Raw genomic sequence first — 18,123 nt, 5'->3', positions numbered from 1 at the left:
AATTTCTAAAAAAAAAAAAAAAAAATCTCAAAGATATTAAAGTCATTAAAACAATATGCATGTTGGAGTTTGACAGCTAACTCAAGATGTAAATGATTCCTTTAGCATGAAACATCACGTACAGTTTTCAAAGTAGAACCTGTGGAAGTCCGTCCCCTCCACCAGGTTTCCCAAAGCTTCCGGCTCAAAAGATGTCAGTCCAGGGTCACAGATCTTCCTGTGGAATATTATTAACATATTAAGACGAGATATTGTTAACAGAGAGAAAGAAAAGCGATGAAATGAAAACACTCACGTGTATGCTTCGAAATCTCCGTTATTAATGGCTTCAATCAGCAGCTCTGTGATTTTAATGATCTCCTGTTTCCGCGCTAAAGCACACAAACAAACACAAAAACAAAGAACAAAAAGTGTAAAACACACTAGTAATCTTAAACCAAAATACAGTGCAACCAGTGATGTTCCATTAACCAATAAATATCTCTTTAAAATCTGTCCCGAACAATGTGTACCCTTTGACAACCATTATTTATTGAGATAAAAACAAAAATGTTGAGTTTTGGATATTATTTAGCATGTTGTTTAGTTCAGGAGTTTCAACTTATTTCGAACCAAGGAACAAATAATGAATAGTATAGAAAGTTGTTTCCAAACATTTTAAAAGATAATTGCTTCTTTTTATCTCACAATCTCACAGTTTACACGATATAGTCGCAATTGTGTGTTATAAAGTCAGAATTGCATGATATAAACATGGAATTCTGATTAAAAAAAAGGCAAAATTGCGAGTTTATTTCTTACAACTCTGACTTTATAACTCGCAATTGCAACTTTATATCACACAATTTTGAGGAACAAGTCAGAATTATGAGATGAAGTCGCAATTACCTTTTTTATTTTTTATTCTGTGGCGGAAACAAGTTCCATAAAATAGAAAGACGGAGTAGAGACTTCATATTGTATAAAACCCAGTTTTAAGGATGGCCTGTAAGAACCTTTTTATGATTCTTGCATTGAAGCCACTATCAATAATACACTATTAATAATCACTGATAGCGTGCTAAACTTGCAGATTGAGTTTAATCAGTGTTGGTGAGCAATTCACTTATATTACAGTTAACCCAGTGGTGTAGTGACACTAAACTCTACATCTCTTATAAGCTGTTTAGAATATAAAAGTTAAATAGAAAAAATCCATATTTTAAACTTCATCAACTAAAATAACTTGAGGGTGAGTAGGTCATTTATGGTTGAACTATAAGTCTGTAAACTTTCAGTGAGATTGTGGAATTGTGCTTTCTGAAATGAATCTCTTTGACTGTTGAGTTATTCGTATTGCCACTAGAGGGCACTAATGCTCCTTAAACGTCGTATTGCACGTCCGCACCTCAAAGGAACCTTTACAATCAAGATTAGAGACAAAACAGATGTTTGCAGAGACGCTTCAGTGCTTTAGTGACACTCTCTAACTCATCAAACTCTAAATAAGACAAGAAAGAGAAGGGTACAGTATATGGCATTAGAGTGTGGGAAGCTTGTATTCCCTGTGTCCAACCAGGTTAATAAATTATAATAAACTGTATTTCTGTATTTCTTCCATGGTAATGTGTGCTCACAGTGACAGATTCTCAGAAAGTCATTCATTTTCCATGAGGATTGGTGATTTTACTGATGCAAATGAGAAGAAACAGCAACACAAGACTTGGACAAGCAATGAGAGCGCAGACGAACACTGTAGTTGATCGTGAGCAAGATATGTAAGGTAATCACAGCTCATAAGGTAATCGCAAAATGGAATGGCATCTTGTTTTGTGGTCTCACACACACTCACACACACTAACACTAACACACACACACGTTTACTTAGCTATCTAAATGGGGACATTCGATAGAAGTAATGGTTTTTATACTGTAAAAACTGTCAAACTGTATATTATCTCCTCTTACACTAACCCGACCCCTTAACCAACCCATCACACACAACTTTCTGCATTTTTATATTTTTAAAAAAACTTTTTTTACTTTATTATTATTATTTTTATACCAGATTTACTAACAATAATTTATTTTATTTTTTGATTTTGTCAGGTTTTGGTCACTTCTGGGTACAAAATTTGTCCCCAAAATATAGTTAAGTGGGTACACACACACTCACACACACACACACACACACTGTGTTTTCATGTTTTATGGGAACTTTTGATAGACATAATGGTTTTTATACGTACACTAACCCGACCCCTACGGATCAGTTAGAGACTGACAGACTAAACTGTGACAGAATTGTTTTTGATCGTGTCTAAATATATATCCAAATGCAATACCTGATAAAAGTTAGTCATTGGGGAGCTGTGTAGATCACGGTCAGTGGCAGTTTTCAATATCTTTAATCTTTCATGTTAAGTTAAAAGTTAACCAGCAGCCACCACAAATAGGGGCAACAAAACGTTTAGTTGTTTGCCTGGATCTGTCGTATAATGCTGGGTATCCACACCCACAATGAAATCTGAATCCATAAATGCAGAGTGACACACATGATTCCAGCAGATCTGGTTCTGGAAGCAGCTTTTCCATCCATTTTCTCCCCAGGAATTAAAAACATTCTTTGATAAAGAGTTCTAGACCATGACATTTTTACACATTACTGCTAAAAAAACTGTGGACGCTTGTTTCCGCTACTGAATAAAAAATAAAAAATTGAATTGCATCTTTCTGAGTTGAAATTGCGAGTTTATATCTCGCAATTCTGACTTTTTTCTTAGAATTGTGATTTAAACTCGCAATTCTGAGAAATAAAGGCAGTTATTTTTCTCAGAAATTGACTATAACGTGCAATTGTGAATTTATATCTCACAATTCTGATATAAACCTGCAATTCTGAATTATTTTTCTCAGAATTGTAAGATATAAACTCGCAATTGAGAAATAAATTCACAATTGCAAGAAAATGCCAGAATTATGAATTAGGACTTTTTTTTTGTCAGAAATGTACATGCAATTGCGAATCGCAAAGACTTTTTCTTGCAAATGCGATTTTATTTCACAGACTCGCAAGTTTATATCTCACAATTCTGACATCGTAACTTTATAAATTTGAAGTGTGAAAAAAAAAGTCGCAATTACCTTTTGGTTCATTTTATTTTGTGACGGAAACAAGCTTTCACAGAAAACTGAATCCAGCATCTAGAAATAAGATATTGCTTGGCTTTACTAACATCAGCTGAGGTCTTGTCTGTGCAAATCGCAGAAATAATAATAATAATAATAATAATAATAATAATAATAATAATAATAATGTCTGCTTAGTTTATGCTTTAAGTAATTTTTAGTTAGTTACTGGTTCAGCCAATCTCATGGGAAAACGTACGATTATTAGAAGAAAAGTAAAGTAAGCATTAAGGTCCACCCTGCACATTCCTGTCAGCAGATCGTATGAAAACCAGATTGTACGAATTCAAACAAATGAGCCACCAATTCGCCAAAACGTATAATAAATTTGAACTGGCATGAGATTGTTTTGGTTCAGCATTATTGTAAACCAGTTTATAAGTGTGCGTTGACTCCCGGTCTCCCTCCTGTCACTTACACTGAATGGTGACGTGGTTCTGGCTTAGCTGAGATCTTTTGGGAGCAGCTTTGGGAATAATGCACTGGCCACAATCGGCTGCTGAGTTGGCGTAGATGAACGCGAAAAAGGCAGATAGGAAAACCAGCAGGTACAGAGCCAGGAGGGCTCTGAGAATGAGGTTACAGCAGACTTCTTCAGGACACATGTTTGGGAAGAACCAGGAGACGGAGGAGGAAGAGGAAGAACTAGACTCACGGGAATGAGATCGTTCACGCTTATATATTTTAGGAGACAGGCGGTAAACTGGCCCAAGGATATGGAGGATTTATTTATATGGGAAGAACATCAAGGGCAAGATAGAAGGATGGATGGGTTGGCAAATCAATGGATGGATGGGTTGGCAAATCAATGGATGGATGGGTTGGTAGATCAATGGATGGATGGGTTGGCAGATCAATGGATGGATGGGTTGGCAAATCAATGGATGGATGGGTTGGCAGATCAATGGATGGATGGGTTGGCAGATCAATGGATGGATGGGTTGGCAGATCAATGGATGGATGGGTTGGCAAATCAATGGATGGATGGGTTGGCAGATCAATGGATGGATGGGTTGGCAAATCAATGGATGGATGGGTTGGCAAATCAATGGATGGATGGGTTGGTAAATCAATGGATGGATGGGTTGGTAAATCAATGGATGGATGGGTTGGCAGATCAATGGATGGATGGGTTGGCAGATCAATGGATGGATGGGTTGGCAAATCAATGGATGGATGGGTTGGCAAATCAATGGATGGATGGGTTGGCAAATCAATGGATGGATGGGTTGGCAGATCAATGGATGGATGGATGGGTTGGCAGATCAATGGATGGATGGGTTGGCAGATCAATGGATGGATGGGTTGGCAGATCAATGGATGGATGGGTTGGCAGATCAATGGATGGATGGGTTGGCAGATCAATGGATGGATGGATGGGTTGGCAGATCAATGGATGGATGGGTTGGCAAATGAATGGATGGATGGGTTGGCAGATCAATGGATGGATGGGTTGGCAAATCAATGGATGGATGGGTTGGCAAATTAATGGATGGATGGGTTGGCAGATCAATGGATGGATGGGTTGGCAGATCAATGGATGGATGGATGGGTTGGCAGATCAATGGATGGATGGGTTGGCAGATCAATGGATGGATGGGTTGGCAGATCAATGGATGGATGGGTTGGCAAATCAATGGATGGATGGGTTGGCAGATCAATGGATGGATGGGTTGGCAAATCAATGGATGGATGGGTTGGCAGATCAATGGATGGATGGTTGGCAAATCAATGGATGGATGATGGTTGGCAAATCAATGGATGGATGGGTTGGCAGATCAATGGATGGATGGGTTGGCAGATCAATGGATGGATGGGTTGGCAAATCAATGGATGGATGGGTTGGCAGATCAATGGATGGATGGGTTGGCAAATCAATGGATGGATGGGTTGGCAAATCAATGGATGGATGGTTGGCAAATCAATGGATGGATGATGGTTGGCAAATCAATGGATGGATGGGAAAGCAAATACATTTAGACATGGATTGATAGTGGGAGGGCAAAATGCAAAAAGCAAGGAGAGGAAAATGAGTAGAAATGACATAGAAGATGAATAACAGATTTACACCCCTGAAAACAGACATGAATGAAACAGCAAAGGAATGACAAATGGAACAGAATCATCGTTGTAAATACATTTATCTTTTACACTTATTTAAGTAATTTAAAAAGAGTTGTTCTTCACAGTTTGGACATCATGGCGTTTCGTTCAGAAGACACGCAAGAACCAGTGGCAACGTTTACTGTCCATTTCAGAGCTTTGGTGGAATTTAAAATGAATAGTGATTTATTTATTTTTATCCACATGGACATATTTCTTTTTTGAGTGGTGATAATTTCTGCATAGGTTTCACTTAGGTTTAACATGTATGCATTATTCATGAAAGAAGTGATTACATTATTACTCTACATCTTATTTTGGTTATGAAAATGGTCAGTTCACAAAATGAGATTTAAGATTAAGAACTGTGAGTAAGGATTTGCATGTACAAAAAAAAACTTGTTTAAGCAAAATATTTATTTCTCTGGGGTGAAATATGACAAGTTCTTGACTTTGCGCTGCTCTTGGTAGATTGTGTTGGTCATTATGGAAATGAAATCTGGCCCTTGGTGTTTAGAATCAGAATAAATAACAACTGAAAATACCATTAAATATCATGACACAAACACACACACACACACACACACACACACACACACAAACAGTCACATGACCATCTGCATTTATGTCACACAACCTAATCTACAGATATTTACACAAGGGACACAACCGTTGTTCTAGCTTCAAAGCTCACGATAGCAAAAAAGAGGAACAGAAAGTTAGAAGGCATGAAGAAGAAAGCTTAAAATATAAAGCTTCATCTCCACAGATATTCATCAACCGTAAATTATAGAGTACGGTCGGCCAAACTAATAATACATGCAGGAAACAGTTGATTAGATTCTGTATGTTTCCATTTTTATAGCATGACACAGTATATAAGTAAAGTGAAAGGCTGCATTCAACATGTATTTCCTGAGAGTAATCGTTTAAGAATCTGTCTAATAATTGACTACTAATCTCAAAACTCGTAGCAGAAAAAAAACGTAGGAAAGCAGTCTTTTTTTTAAATGAAATATTTCTTCAGAACCCTAAAGTTTTGAAGCAAAAACGTCAATGTTTCATGTGTGAGAATGACTCTTCTACTGTTCACTAAAGAGGTGAATATGAATATAAAGTAAAGCAAGAACAGGTTGCTGATCTTAAGTCTGTGTTCACTGTACCTTTAATGTCCTCATCTTCAATTGTGGTGTTGGCACTTTCTGATGATTCCTGAGAGAGAACAAACATATGAATGAAGGAAGGAAGATATATAAATACATAGCCTCATGTTAAATGAGAAGTAAAAACAGTCAGAGAAATGATTAACCCTCTTTCAGAAGGTTAATCAAAACCTAGCGACTTGATACGTTTTATTAAAATTGATCTGAATAGAACAGAAAGTGTGTATATTGTGATGACCTTTGGAGATAATGTGGCATTGTGTTTCATCTAACCGAGCAAGAACACAGTGTATAAAGTGAACTGAACTGAGACAAACATTTGAAGAAAACCTCAGTTGAAACACACAGAGATAAACACAAGTATGATGGAGACAGTGAACTGTTTGAACATTTCTGGATTTCTGCATTTATTACTTATTAAATGTGGTCTGTTCTTAATTGAACTTGATTATTAATGTGCGTTTTCTTTTATTTATTAATTTGGACTATTATGAAAGGGCAGGACACCTGTGAAAGAATCTTTTGTAACATTATAAATGTCTTTACTGTCACTTTTTAACAATTTAATGCGTCCTTGATGAATAAAAGTATTCATTTCTTTCATTTCTTTGAAAGACTCCAAACCTTTGAACGGTAGTGTTTAATGTTACAAAAGCTTTATATTTCAGATAAATGCTGTTCTTTTGAACTTTCTATTCATCAAAGAATCCTGAAATAAATGTACACAACTGTTTTCAACATTGATAATAATCATAAATGTTTCTTGAGCAGCAAATCATCATATTAGAATGATTTCTGAAGGATCATGTGTAATGATGAGTAAATTATGTTGTAATGATGTAAAATGCTGAAAATTCAGCTTTGATAACAGGAATAAATTACATTTTAAAATATATTCATATAGAAAACAGTTCTTTCAAATTGTAATAATATTTTACAATATTGCTGTATTTTAATTAAATAAATGCAGCCTTGGTGCCAGAAGAGACTTATTTTGAAAATATATTTAAAAAAAAATCTTATAGCAATCCCAAACTTTTAAACGGCAGTGTATATATATATATATTATTAACTTTACAAACTGACTCATTTTTATTGACAGCTATCGTCTGACTGTGATAATAGACAACATTCATCAGATGCAATAAGCCACATTTATAGCCCTTTTATCTTAATATTTCAAGATCACTTAATACCTTGTTTCCATCAGTGGGATTGTGGATTACAGTAGTTTGAGGCTCCTGATAAAGAAGTGCGTAGAGAGAGAAAGGAGGATAAAACAGAATAACAAGAGATCAGAATCAGTAGCAGAGAGATGAAGAGTTAAAGGACACCAAGACTCTTTCCAGAAATATGCCACAAAATGTGGCCTGAACCGTTTTAAACCTTTAGAAAAGGCCAAACAAAGAGCTGTTTTATACAGGGTTGTTCTTACAATATTATTTACCGTTAACAAAAACATTAGCAAAATCTGTGCAAATTGAATGACTATTTCTTTGCAAGCTGATAATGCTTCTCAGGTGTTACAATGTAAACTGATTGTAATGTGGGACACGGCTATATTTATTCTGTTAAAACTATCTATACTTCATGCTAGGTAAATGTATTATGGTAGATGATTTATACATAAGATAATGCCTGTAATGTTTAAAAAATTAGGCATCAAAGTGCACCATATTCATAGAAAGTGTTTACTGAAGAACATCAGCAGTAATAATGAGCAGAAATATCAAAAATACTAATTCAGCTGACGTTCAAAAAAGCAATAATTAAATAATTGAAGTCAGGTTCATCCTTATTTCAAGGTTTTGAACTGTAGTACATCAACTGCTCATTTATGGATATTAACTATGATTTTGGATATTATAAAGTAAGTTTCTCTAACAAAGCTTGGTGGACTTTAGGAAGGAAGAAGAGCGCAGTGCTTTAGACTGTGTAATTGTGAGATGAGAATATGAGTAATTAATACAGAACATCTTCACTAGAGCAACACTACAGGATATCAGCCGAAACAAGCATGCAGTAAACTGAATTAAAAGTGAATTAACTAATCGTTCAAATTACCAAGTTGAAAAGACCATTTTGTTGTGTTTTGATTATTAAAATTCTCATTTTTATCACAATCATGTTGAAGCAATTGTCAACAGAAACGTACAAAGAAGAGAGAAGAGCAGGTTTTGATTGAAAGGCAAGCTGTGTGTTTTTGAAAATACCAAAGTGTAAAAATAGACTGTAAAATAGAGGCCAAAATACAGCGTTGGTATGAAGAAATGTTCCGTTCTGATATTTTACAGTTTTTTGACACATATTTGGAATTATGCATTGTGTTGTCCTTTGGGTTAGAGTTCAAGAAAATATCTGTAAACTTAACAGATAATGTATGGCAGAAAATTACCAATACCTTTTCTTTTTTTTCTACTGATTTCCATCTCATACAATGTATACCCAATGTTAAAAAAGGTAGACTGATATAACTGATATATCAGTCAAAATACTTGGATAAACTTGATTGAATTTATGTTACTCATTCTTAGCTTATCAACTTAAATGCTTATGATGTTACTAGCTTGTGCTTAAATGACATTAGATTTGTAGACACATATGAATTGTGCCAATACATAAATTCCTTTAGAAAACAATTATTGTAATTGATGAGTTCATGAGGGAAACACAGGCGTCCAGCGTTCATTTTTAAAAGCGTCCCAGAATGCACCTTGAGAAGCAGTTTGAGAAAAGAACAGACTGAGCGGAGCTGCAATCTAAATAACAGAGAATGGCTGATTATCAGATGGTCTTTATTTAGTTCAATTCTAATACTTATTTGTTTTGTTTTTACAGAGATTTGATGACTTCACTATAATTCTAAAATGAGGTTCTATTTTATTAAAACGTGACCCAGACAGCAACATAGTGTCGGCCCAGATTCGGCCCACTTCTGGGCCGTGTTGAATCCACGTGTACCGGATGTGGGCCGGATCTGGGCCGACACTATGTCGTATATATGGGTGGTGCTTGCCTAGGTGACTAAGATCTTCTGCGTGATCGCTAGAAAGCCAACTTTCACGTCTATGCAATGTTCTGGTGCTGATATACAGTGAGGAAAATAAGTATTTACACCCTGCTATTTTGCAAGTTCTCCCACTTGGAAATCATGGAGGGGTCTGAAATTGTCATCTTAGGTGCATGTCCACTGTGAGAGACATAATCAACAAAAAAAATCCAGAAATCACAATATATGATTTTTTAACTATTTATTTGTATGATACAGCTGCAAATAAGTATTTGAACACCTGTCTATCAGCTAGAATTCTGACCCTCAAAGACCTGTTAGTCTGCCTTTAAAATGTCCACCTCCACTCCATTTATTATCCTAAATTAGATGCACCTGTTTGAGGTCGTTAGCTGCATAAAGACACCTGTCCACCCCATACAATCAGTAAGAATCCAACTACTAACATGGCCAAGACCAAAGAGCTGTCCAAAGACACTAGAGACAAAATTGTACACCTCCACAAGGCTGGAAAGGGCTACGGGGAAATTGCCAAGCAGCTTGGTGAAGAAAGGTCCACTGTTGGAGCAATCATTAGAAAATGGAAGAAGCTAAACATGACTGTCAATCTCCCTCGGACTGGGGCTCCATGCAAGATCTCACCTCGTGGGGTCTCAATGATCCTAAGAAAGGTGAGAAATCAGCCCAGAACTACACGGGAGGAGCTGGTCAATGACCTGAAAAGAGCTGGGACCACCGTTTCCAAGGTTACTGTTGGTAATACACTAAGACGTCATGGTTTGAAATCATGCATGGCACGGAAGGTTCCCCTGCTTAAACCAGCACATGTCAAGGCCCGTCTTAAGTTTGCCAATGACCATTTGGATGATCCAGAGGAGTCATGGGAGAAAGTCATGTGGTCAGATGAGACCAAAATAGAACTTTTGGAGGAAGAAGAATGATGAGTACCATCCCAAGAACACCATCCCTACTGTGAAGCATGGGGGTGGTAGCATCATGCTTTGGGGGTGTTTTTCTGCACATGGGACAGGGCGACTGCACTGTATTAAGGAGAGGATGACCGGGGCCATGTATTGCGAGATTTTGGGGAACAACCTCCTTCCCTCAGTTAGAGCATTGAAGATGGGTCGAGGCTGGGTCTTCCAACATGACAATGACCCGAAGCACACAGCCAGGATAACCAAGGAGTGGCTCTGTAAGAAGCATATCAAGGTTCTGGCGTGGCCTAGCCAGTCTCCAGACCTAAACCCAATAGAGAATCTTTGGAGGGAGCTCAAACTCCGTGTTTCTCAGCGACAGCCCAGAAACCTGACTGATCTAGAGAAGATCTGTGTGGAGGAGTGGGCCAAAATCCCTCCTGCAGTGTGTGCAAACCTGGTGAAAAACTACAGGAAACGTTTGACCTCTGTAATTGCAAACAAAGGCTACTGTACCAAATATTAACATTGATTTTCTCAGGTGTTCAAATACTTATTTGCAGCTGTATCATACAAATAAATAGTTAAAAAAATCATACATTGTGATTTCTGGATTTTTTTTTTTTTTAGATTGTGTCTCTCACAGTGGACATGCACCTACGATGACAATTTCAGACCCCTCCATGATTTCTAAGTGGGAGAACTTGCAAAATAGCAGGGTGTTCAAATACTTATTTTCCTCACTGTATGTTGCTGTAAGGTTGCTAGGGTCCTCAAAATGGTTGCTAGGGTGTGGATAGGCCAGGGTGATACTTATTGGGCAGTCTGAGTCAAAAGAGCCCACCCTCGTGTCTTTATGTTGTCCTGATCCAGAGATATCTCAGACAGCAACATCGTGTCGGCCATGATCCGGCCCACATCTGATACATGTGGATTCAACACGGCCCAGATCCGGCCCACATCTGATACATGTGGATTCAACACGGCCCAGATCCGGCCCACATCTGATACACGTGGATTCAACACGGCCCAGATCCGGCCCACATCTGATACACGTGGATTCAATACGGCCCAGATCCGGCCCACATCTGATACACGTGGATTCAACACGGCCCAGATCCGGCCCACATCTGATACATGTGGATTCAACACGGCCCAGATCCGGCCCACATCTGATACACGTGGATTCAACACGGCCCAGATCCGGCCCACATCTGATACACGTGGATTCAACACGGCCCAGATCCGGCCCACATCTGGTACACGTGGATTCAACACGGCCCAGATCCGGCCCACATCTGATACATGTGGATTCAAAACTGCCCAGTTCCGGCCCACATCTGATACATGTGGATTCAACATGGCCCAGATCCGGCCCACATCTGATACATGTGGATTCAACACGGCCCAGATCCGGCCCACATCTGATACACGTGGATTCAATACGGCCCAGATCCGGCCCACATCTTGTACACGTGGATTCAATACGGCCCAGATCCGGCCCACATCTTGTACACGTGGATTCAACACGGCCCAGATCCGGCTCACATCTGGTACACGTGGATTCAACACGGCCCAGATCCGGCCCACGTCTGATACACGTGGATTCAATACGGCCCAGATCCGGCCCACATCTTGTACATGTGGATTCAACACGGCCCAGATCCGGCCCACATCTGATACACGTGGATTCAACACGGCCCAGATCCGGCCCACATATGATATATGTGTTATCCACATGTTCCAGATGTGGGCCGGATCTGGGCCAACACTATGTTGCTGTCTGGGATGGCTCATTCAATTTACTATACGGTTGCTAGGATGCTCTAAATGGTTACTAGGGCATGGCTAGACATTTTTCAGAACGATACCTAAAGTCTACTGAGAGCTGGGTTGAAAGAGATAACTCCCGTGTCTCTACAATGTTCTGATCCAGAGATATCCATCTCATTCTTTTTCAATGGGAGTCTATGGGGTGGTTTCTAGGGTGCTGAAACTGGTTGTTATGGCTTGGAAGTTGAAATGTCCACATTTATTGGCTGCTTGCTAGGCTGAGTGACATAAGCTAACTCCCAAATTTCTACGACCTTCTGAAGCAGAGATATAATGTCACAAAGTTCTGTCCAATGTTAAGTCTATGGGATTTTTCCCATCGAAAATCTTATGCCTGATCGCTTCTAAAACCCAGTGTTGTCCTCGATAAGCAGCATGATTTGAGAACTCATTATTTGGTGCGGGATGAGTTATGTGTCGAAGGAAGAAGAAGAATTGGTATTCGCTTCACAAGCACCACTAATATATCAAGAATAATGAATTAGAAATAATAATAAATGAGTTAGTATGTGTGAAAACGTTTAACTGGTAGTGTAGGAAATGTCGAGAACAAAAAAATCTATGAGTCCAGCATTTATCAATACAGCTATACAAAATAAACTGATGACTATATCTTCACACTCTTAACATGTATGTTCAGTGATGCGTGTTGGTTAGTTCATGTGTGCACTAGGAAAGAATCCTCAGTTAGCAAACACACGAGTACTGGACAAACGCTACATGGAGACCCTTAAGCATCATATGAAATGAACCTCCCAAAATTTTAAGAACATAAAAAGGTTCAAAACTCTTACGAAACCCCGTACTAAATTATTAGTACGTCAAATTCACGAACAGGTGGACAAAATCATGTATGTTGCATTCAAACAATTCAACAGTACTCAAGTCCACTGTACAAATTTATGTCATGGCAATTGTTACGATTGCTTGACATATTAAATAGGCCACACTTGAAATCAAAAATAAATTGAACAATACATAGTCGCACTTTCAGAAGACATTGGTAATTATTTGACTGACTGCATTATCTTAAAGTCCCCCTGTGATGAAAATCAAGCGTTTAAATTTGTTTATATGTCTATGTGGTGTGTTTAATATGCTTTAAGACAAACCATGTGTAAATTCATAAGTTGACACCATTCCTGAGTATTTTCTCCTTAAAACTGCAGTGAACCAAAGACAGTCTCAAAATCACGCTTTGAAATCGCTGGTGTTTCTGACGTCACAAACTACCTTGTAACCAATCAGATCAACGTGTGATCGTCAACCAGTGGATCTCTGAGCTGAGTAAGTGAGTGGAGGCGGGGCTCATTTGCATATTCATAGAACCGCGCATACTAAATTAGGCAAAGGTGTCGAGTTACATTCAAGCTGTTATAAGACATGAAAAAAAAATTCACAGGAAAAAACGTTTCAATAAGTCATTTTGGTGATCAAAGATGAGTTTTAAGTGATACAATTATTGACGACAGGGGGACTTTAATGCAGGATTTTACACAAGTGAACGTGAATTGAACAGAGAAAGGCAGTTCTAAGAAAGAAAAAAGGTAACATTACAAATGAGAAATGTGAAGCCAATGGAAAGAAAAAGCATCTGACAAACAGTCATACAGACAAAGTACCAGAGCAGGAGAGGGTTCTTTAGGGCTGCTGATTACGCTGGTTTTGTTGTTGATCTATAGGTGGACAGAGGCAGACAAGCAAAGCTTTAGACCAGCAAATCATTGAAATTACACAGCTTGCATTACCTGGATGTTGAAGGAATAGTTAATTAGCATATTTTATCAAAATGACAACAATTAACTATTCCTCAACTACAGCAAAATGGACTGTCAAATAACCAGATGGCAACTGTCTTTTATGCAAAAGGACATTTTACACAATGCACAAACTTCTGACTGAATTATGATGAGTAAACCAGAAGTTATTTAAAAGCCACAAAAGTTTATCAGGCATAAATGTGTGAAAAATTGATTCCTAAGAGAATAATCCTGTAGATGAGTTTCATGTACAGTTAATTCACAGAATCAATAAACAGCATTAGGCAGCAAAGATTTTTCATTGGCATCAAATGATGCCTCTCTTCCCTTTAGGCAGTTATTATGTTTTTCTTTGACTATACATGTGTTTTTAAGACAAACAGACCAATTAAATACAAAGAGTGTTCCCTACAGAGACTGGAATCAAACTGAATTGAAGGTAATCCTGAATATAATATTTCAGCTTCAGTAATAATCATGTCACTGCTCGTTTCATTCTTGTTATGCTAATTAAAGTGCACATATTATGCTGTTGGGATCAATAAAAAAAACAAAAAACAAATCAGAAAACCACAAAGGATTTGAAGCAGACATGCAATACATTTTGCAGGCATTAAGCTTGGATCCTTATGATATTAAAACATGGATGTTCTACACAGTTAGAGGAGGCCAAATATTAATGCCACTTTTTAACACTTTTTGCATTCAAAACCGATAATCTTCTTATAATGTGTCATTGGCTACAAATATATTTATAACATTTCAGGTTGAGCTGTTATAACTTGCAATGTTTTCAAGTAAAATACAGAGTTTTACTAAATAAATGAAGGGCAGGCTCATATACATATAGAGCTGGAAAAGTGTGCAGTCTACATCTAAACACTGAACTATAGCGAAGAGAACTACCAAACTAGTAACTAGAGAATTTAGTGAATAATGCTATTGTTATACATCGCAACCTCTGCAGAGTTAGGCTTCCTTTTCTTTTTTCTTTTAAATGAAACCTTATTATCGCCATGCTACCAGATAATGATGCATTTCTCATTGTGCCAATGCTACTGCATAATTGACTGAAATGGAGCAAAACATCTAGCAACAATAATCTTATTATCCTCTCATTCATGAAAAGGAAAGATATGATCACAGCATATACAATAGGAAAAACATGTTATAAACAAAGCTCTGCTACTTCCCTTTCAAAGTTGTAGACAAGAGTTGACACTATGGGGATGCTATCAGTGAGACCGGTGTCTGAAACACGTGTAAACACATGCCAATAAATCATTGGCAGACAGCAGTTCATGACGTCACACGAGAGTATAAAGGGTGCCTGTAATACACGTCATCAGCTTTTTTGTCTTCAGGAGCCGTTGTACTGACAGATCATCCCATCAATCAGATTGTGCTACCAACAATATATTTGCATTGTTTTAAGGGTAGGTTTAGGATAGGGGTAGGTATGGACAGGTAGGTTTAGGGTAGGGATGGGTATGGACGGGTAGGTTTAGGGTAGGGATGGGTATGGACGGGTAGGTTTAGGGTAGGGATGGGTATGGACGGGTAGGTTTAGGGTAGGGATGGGTATGGACGGGTAGGTTTAGGGTAGGGATGGGTATGGACAAGTAGGTTTAGGGTATGGATGGGTATGGTCGGGTAGGTTTAGGGTAGGGATGGGTATGGATGGGTAGGTTTAGGGTATGGATGGTATGGACGGGTAGGTTTAGGGTAGGGATGGGTATGGATGGGTAGGTTTAGGGTAGGGATGGGTATGGACAGGTAGGTTTAGGGTAGGGATGAGGTCCTGAGGGAGGTCCTGAGGGAGGATTTGAAAGCAACCATTACCAAATCAGAACATGAATGGAATTTGGTTTGGAAAAACAGAAATCTGGAACTGCTCTTTCTGTTCCTTGTTTCATTTCACACACTGAGCATTGAATGATTATGCATGTCAGCATACACAGATGCAGGATTTAAGTAGAGCTGAAGCTTCCCTGCGGTTTCCCTAGGGGTTGAGTTTCATGACAAGAGTCCATGGCAATTATATTATGCCGCTTTCCTGTTTGCATCCCTTCTGATGAACTTGAGGGTTGCATTCTCCCCATGGAAGTAGAGTCGAAGTTCCACTTCCAAAGGGTACATCTGGGTTAGGTATGTAACCCTGGTTCCCTGAGAAGGATGCAATTATGCCTAGGGCTTGCCTGCATGTTTATTTCAGACAAAAGAGTTGATGACGTGTATTACAAGCACCCTTTTGTACTCACAGGCGCACAATTATATATTTATTATTTTGTTTAGTTTCTGTAATAATTCTGCGGACATTTAAATCCAGCAAGCGAGCAATATGCAACGTCAATTCAACAGATTTAGCCATTTTAGTAAAAATCCCCAACTAATTTTAATCCTTGCTTGCAGTAGAAAGTATATAGTAGACAGTAATAATACAGCTAACACCTGCTACAGTGATTGACTGAATTATAGGCTGGGAATAATAAGTTATTGATGGCTTCATATGACAGCTTGGCCAAAATTATGTCTGCCCAATTCGGCATGTTTCATTGTGTTTTCACAAATGAAACAATTGAAGCACTGATCAGATTTACACCACTGGCTCATGTGATAATTGTAAATTTGTAATACCCTCACAGGACAAAGTCTCAGTCTCCTGTGACTCAAAGGTAGGCAACCTAACTTCAGTCACAAAAAAACCTGGCTGTGAGCAAAATCCATAACAAATGGGCTCACCAATAAGCCCTGTAAAGCATTCCTCTTGAGGGATGTCAAAACCAACAACAAAACCCTCTTAAGGGTCATCATTCTGTCTGAAGCTGACTCGAGTGGTTCGAATGGGGGACCTGTTAAAACTTCTAGGACTACAGATCTACTTCCAGAAGGAACACAAGCAAGATACAAAGGATTCAGCAGTCTAATCCCACACATGAATGAGAAACAAGTGAATGCCAACCCAAAGAAACAAACTCAACTGGTGCATATTCAGCAGCAATTGCCTCCAACGTACACTTTGTAGTAGTTGTCTTAGTGTTGATGTCACTGTTATGTCACAGTGTAGTTATGGTTGTGAACAACACTCCTAAAGCAATGCCAGCACTGAACTGGATCCAAATTGTGCTCTCTGCACCATGACACAAATACCGCCACTTGAAAGCATAGAGACTCCTTATAGAAGGACCTCTTGAATTCAAATTGGTCTCCATAATCTCTGAAGAAAGACCAGAACTAATCAAAGATCTCCGTTAAAAGGACAAACCCAAAGTTTCCACAAGCCACATGGTGCCCAGGTTTGGAAAAGTTGATGTACTCTGATTCATTGGGATGTCATACAAGTGACCAAAAGGGGCACTGGGGTAGTTTATATACGTGGCAACGTGCATATTGTCCATCCTGATGATGTCAGAAAGGAAGGAAAACCTTAGAAATCTGTGCCCCAACCTACTGACGAGGCATTTGTTGAAAATGTTTTGATTGTATCTAAAATGTCTTTAATTACTCAATGTTACAGTTGTTCTGATGCTCCCGGCCATATTTGCATAACTCCTCATCATGCCTCTTTTGTGTATGGCCAAAAATACAATTTTGACCGTATAGCCAGATGGGGAACTGGCCCCGATACTGGGTGTAGACTGGTTACGTAAGTTTTCATACCTTACAGATTTCCATATCACTGCGTAATGTATTAATAATTCCAACTTGCAACTGCTAAAATATACACTGTTCCAAACACTGGAACACAGTTCCAAAACTCTTCTAAAGCCGAGTGCACACTGTACGATTTTGGCCATGATTAGGCCGTCTGAGACAAATTTTGCAAATCCTAAAATATTCCTAGACTAAAATCTGAAGTATTTGATGGTTAGTTTGACATGTTCACCAACAGCCAATTAATGATCGTTCACCGATAGCCAGTTAATGACCGTTGCAATCAAATTTTACCTCAGACGAAATTCTAGTAGTGTGAGATTTGACTCACAGTCCTGCAGTGATTCTCCAACGAGGACCATCAAATTGTCTTCATTTTTCAAGACAAGCCATGACCAAAATTAACATTAGGGATTTCTTTGTAGCCTTCATTCTGACAAGCAACAATCGTAAAAGTAGACTAATATTAAAAAAATCGTACAGTGTGCACCTGGCTTAAGGCTCATTTAGCACAG

The 18,123-nt window shown here is 38.5% G+C and overlaps 1 protein-coding gene across 12 annotated transcripts in view; it reads right to left on the bottom strand.

Moving 5' to 3' along the window:
* Positions 1-18,123, bottom strand: part of camk2d1 (calcium/calmodulin-dependent protein kinase (CaM kinase) II delta 1) — a gene marked incomplete at its 3' end in the record, with an annotated part of 90,269 nt that overhangs the window by 9,481 nt on the left and 62,665 nt on the right. For 3 of the 12 annotated variants that reach the window (XM_084108742.1, XM_084108740.1, XM_084108741.1), the window contains exons 14-17: positions 7,631-7,675; positions 6,435-6,483; positions 296-371; positions 123-217 (exon numbers count right to left, since the gene is read on the bottom strand). In XM_084108742.1, coding sequence (XP_083964868.1) covers positions 123-217; positions 296-371; positions 6,435-6,483; positions 7,631-7,675 — 265 coding nt within the window. Of the gene's footprint in view, positions 1-122; positions 218-291; positions 372-3,586; positions 3,872-6,434; positions 6,484-7,630; positions 7,676-13,816; positions 13,871-18,123 lie in introns of those variants that run through there. The other 9 variants (XM_084108743.1, XM_084108734.1, XM_084108744.1 and 6 more) reach the window with 5 other exon arrangements.

The sequence above is a fragment of the Abramis brama genome (genome assembly GCF_963993115.1).
Source record: "Abramis brama genome assembly, chromosome: 3".
NCBI lineage: Eukaryota > Metazoa > Chordata > Actinopteri > Cypriniformes > Leuciscidae > Abramis > Abramis brama.
The sequence above is the reverse complement of the archived record's forward strand: the minus strand, read 5'-3'. Positions and strand labels throughout refer to the sequence as shown.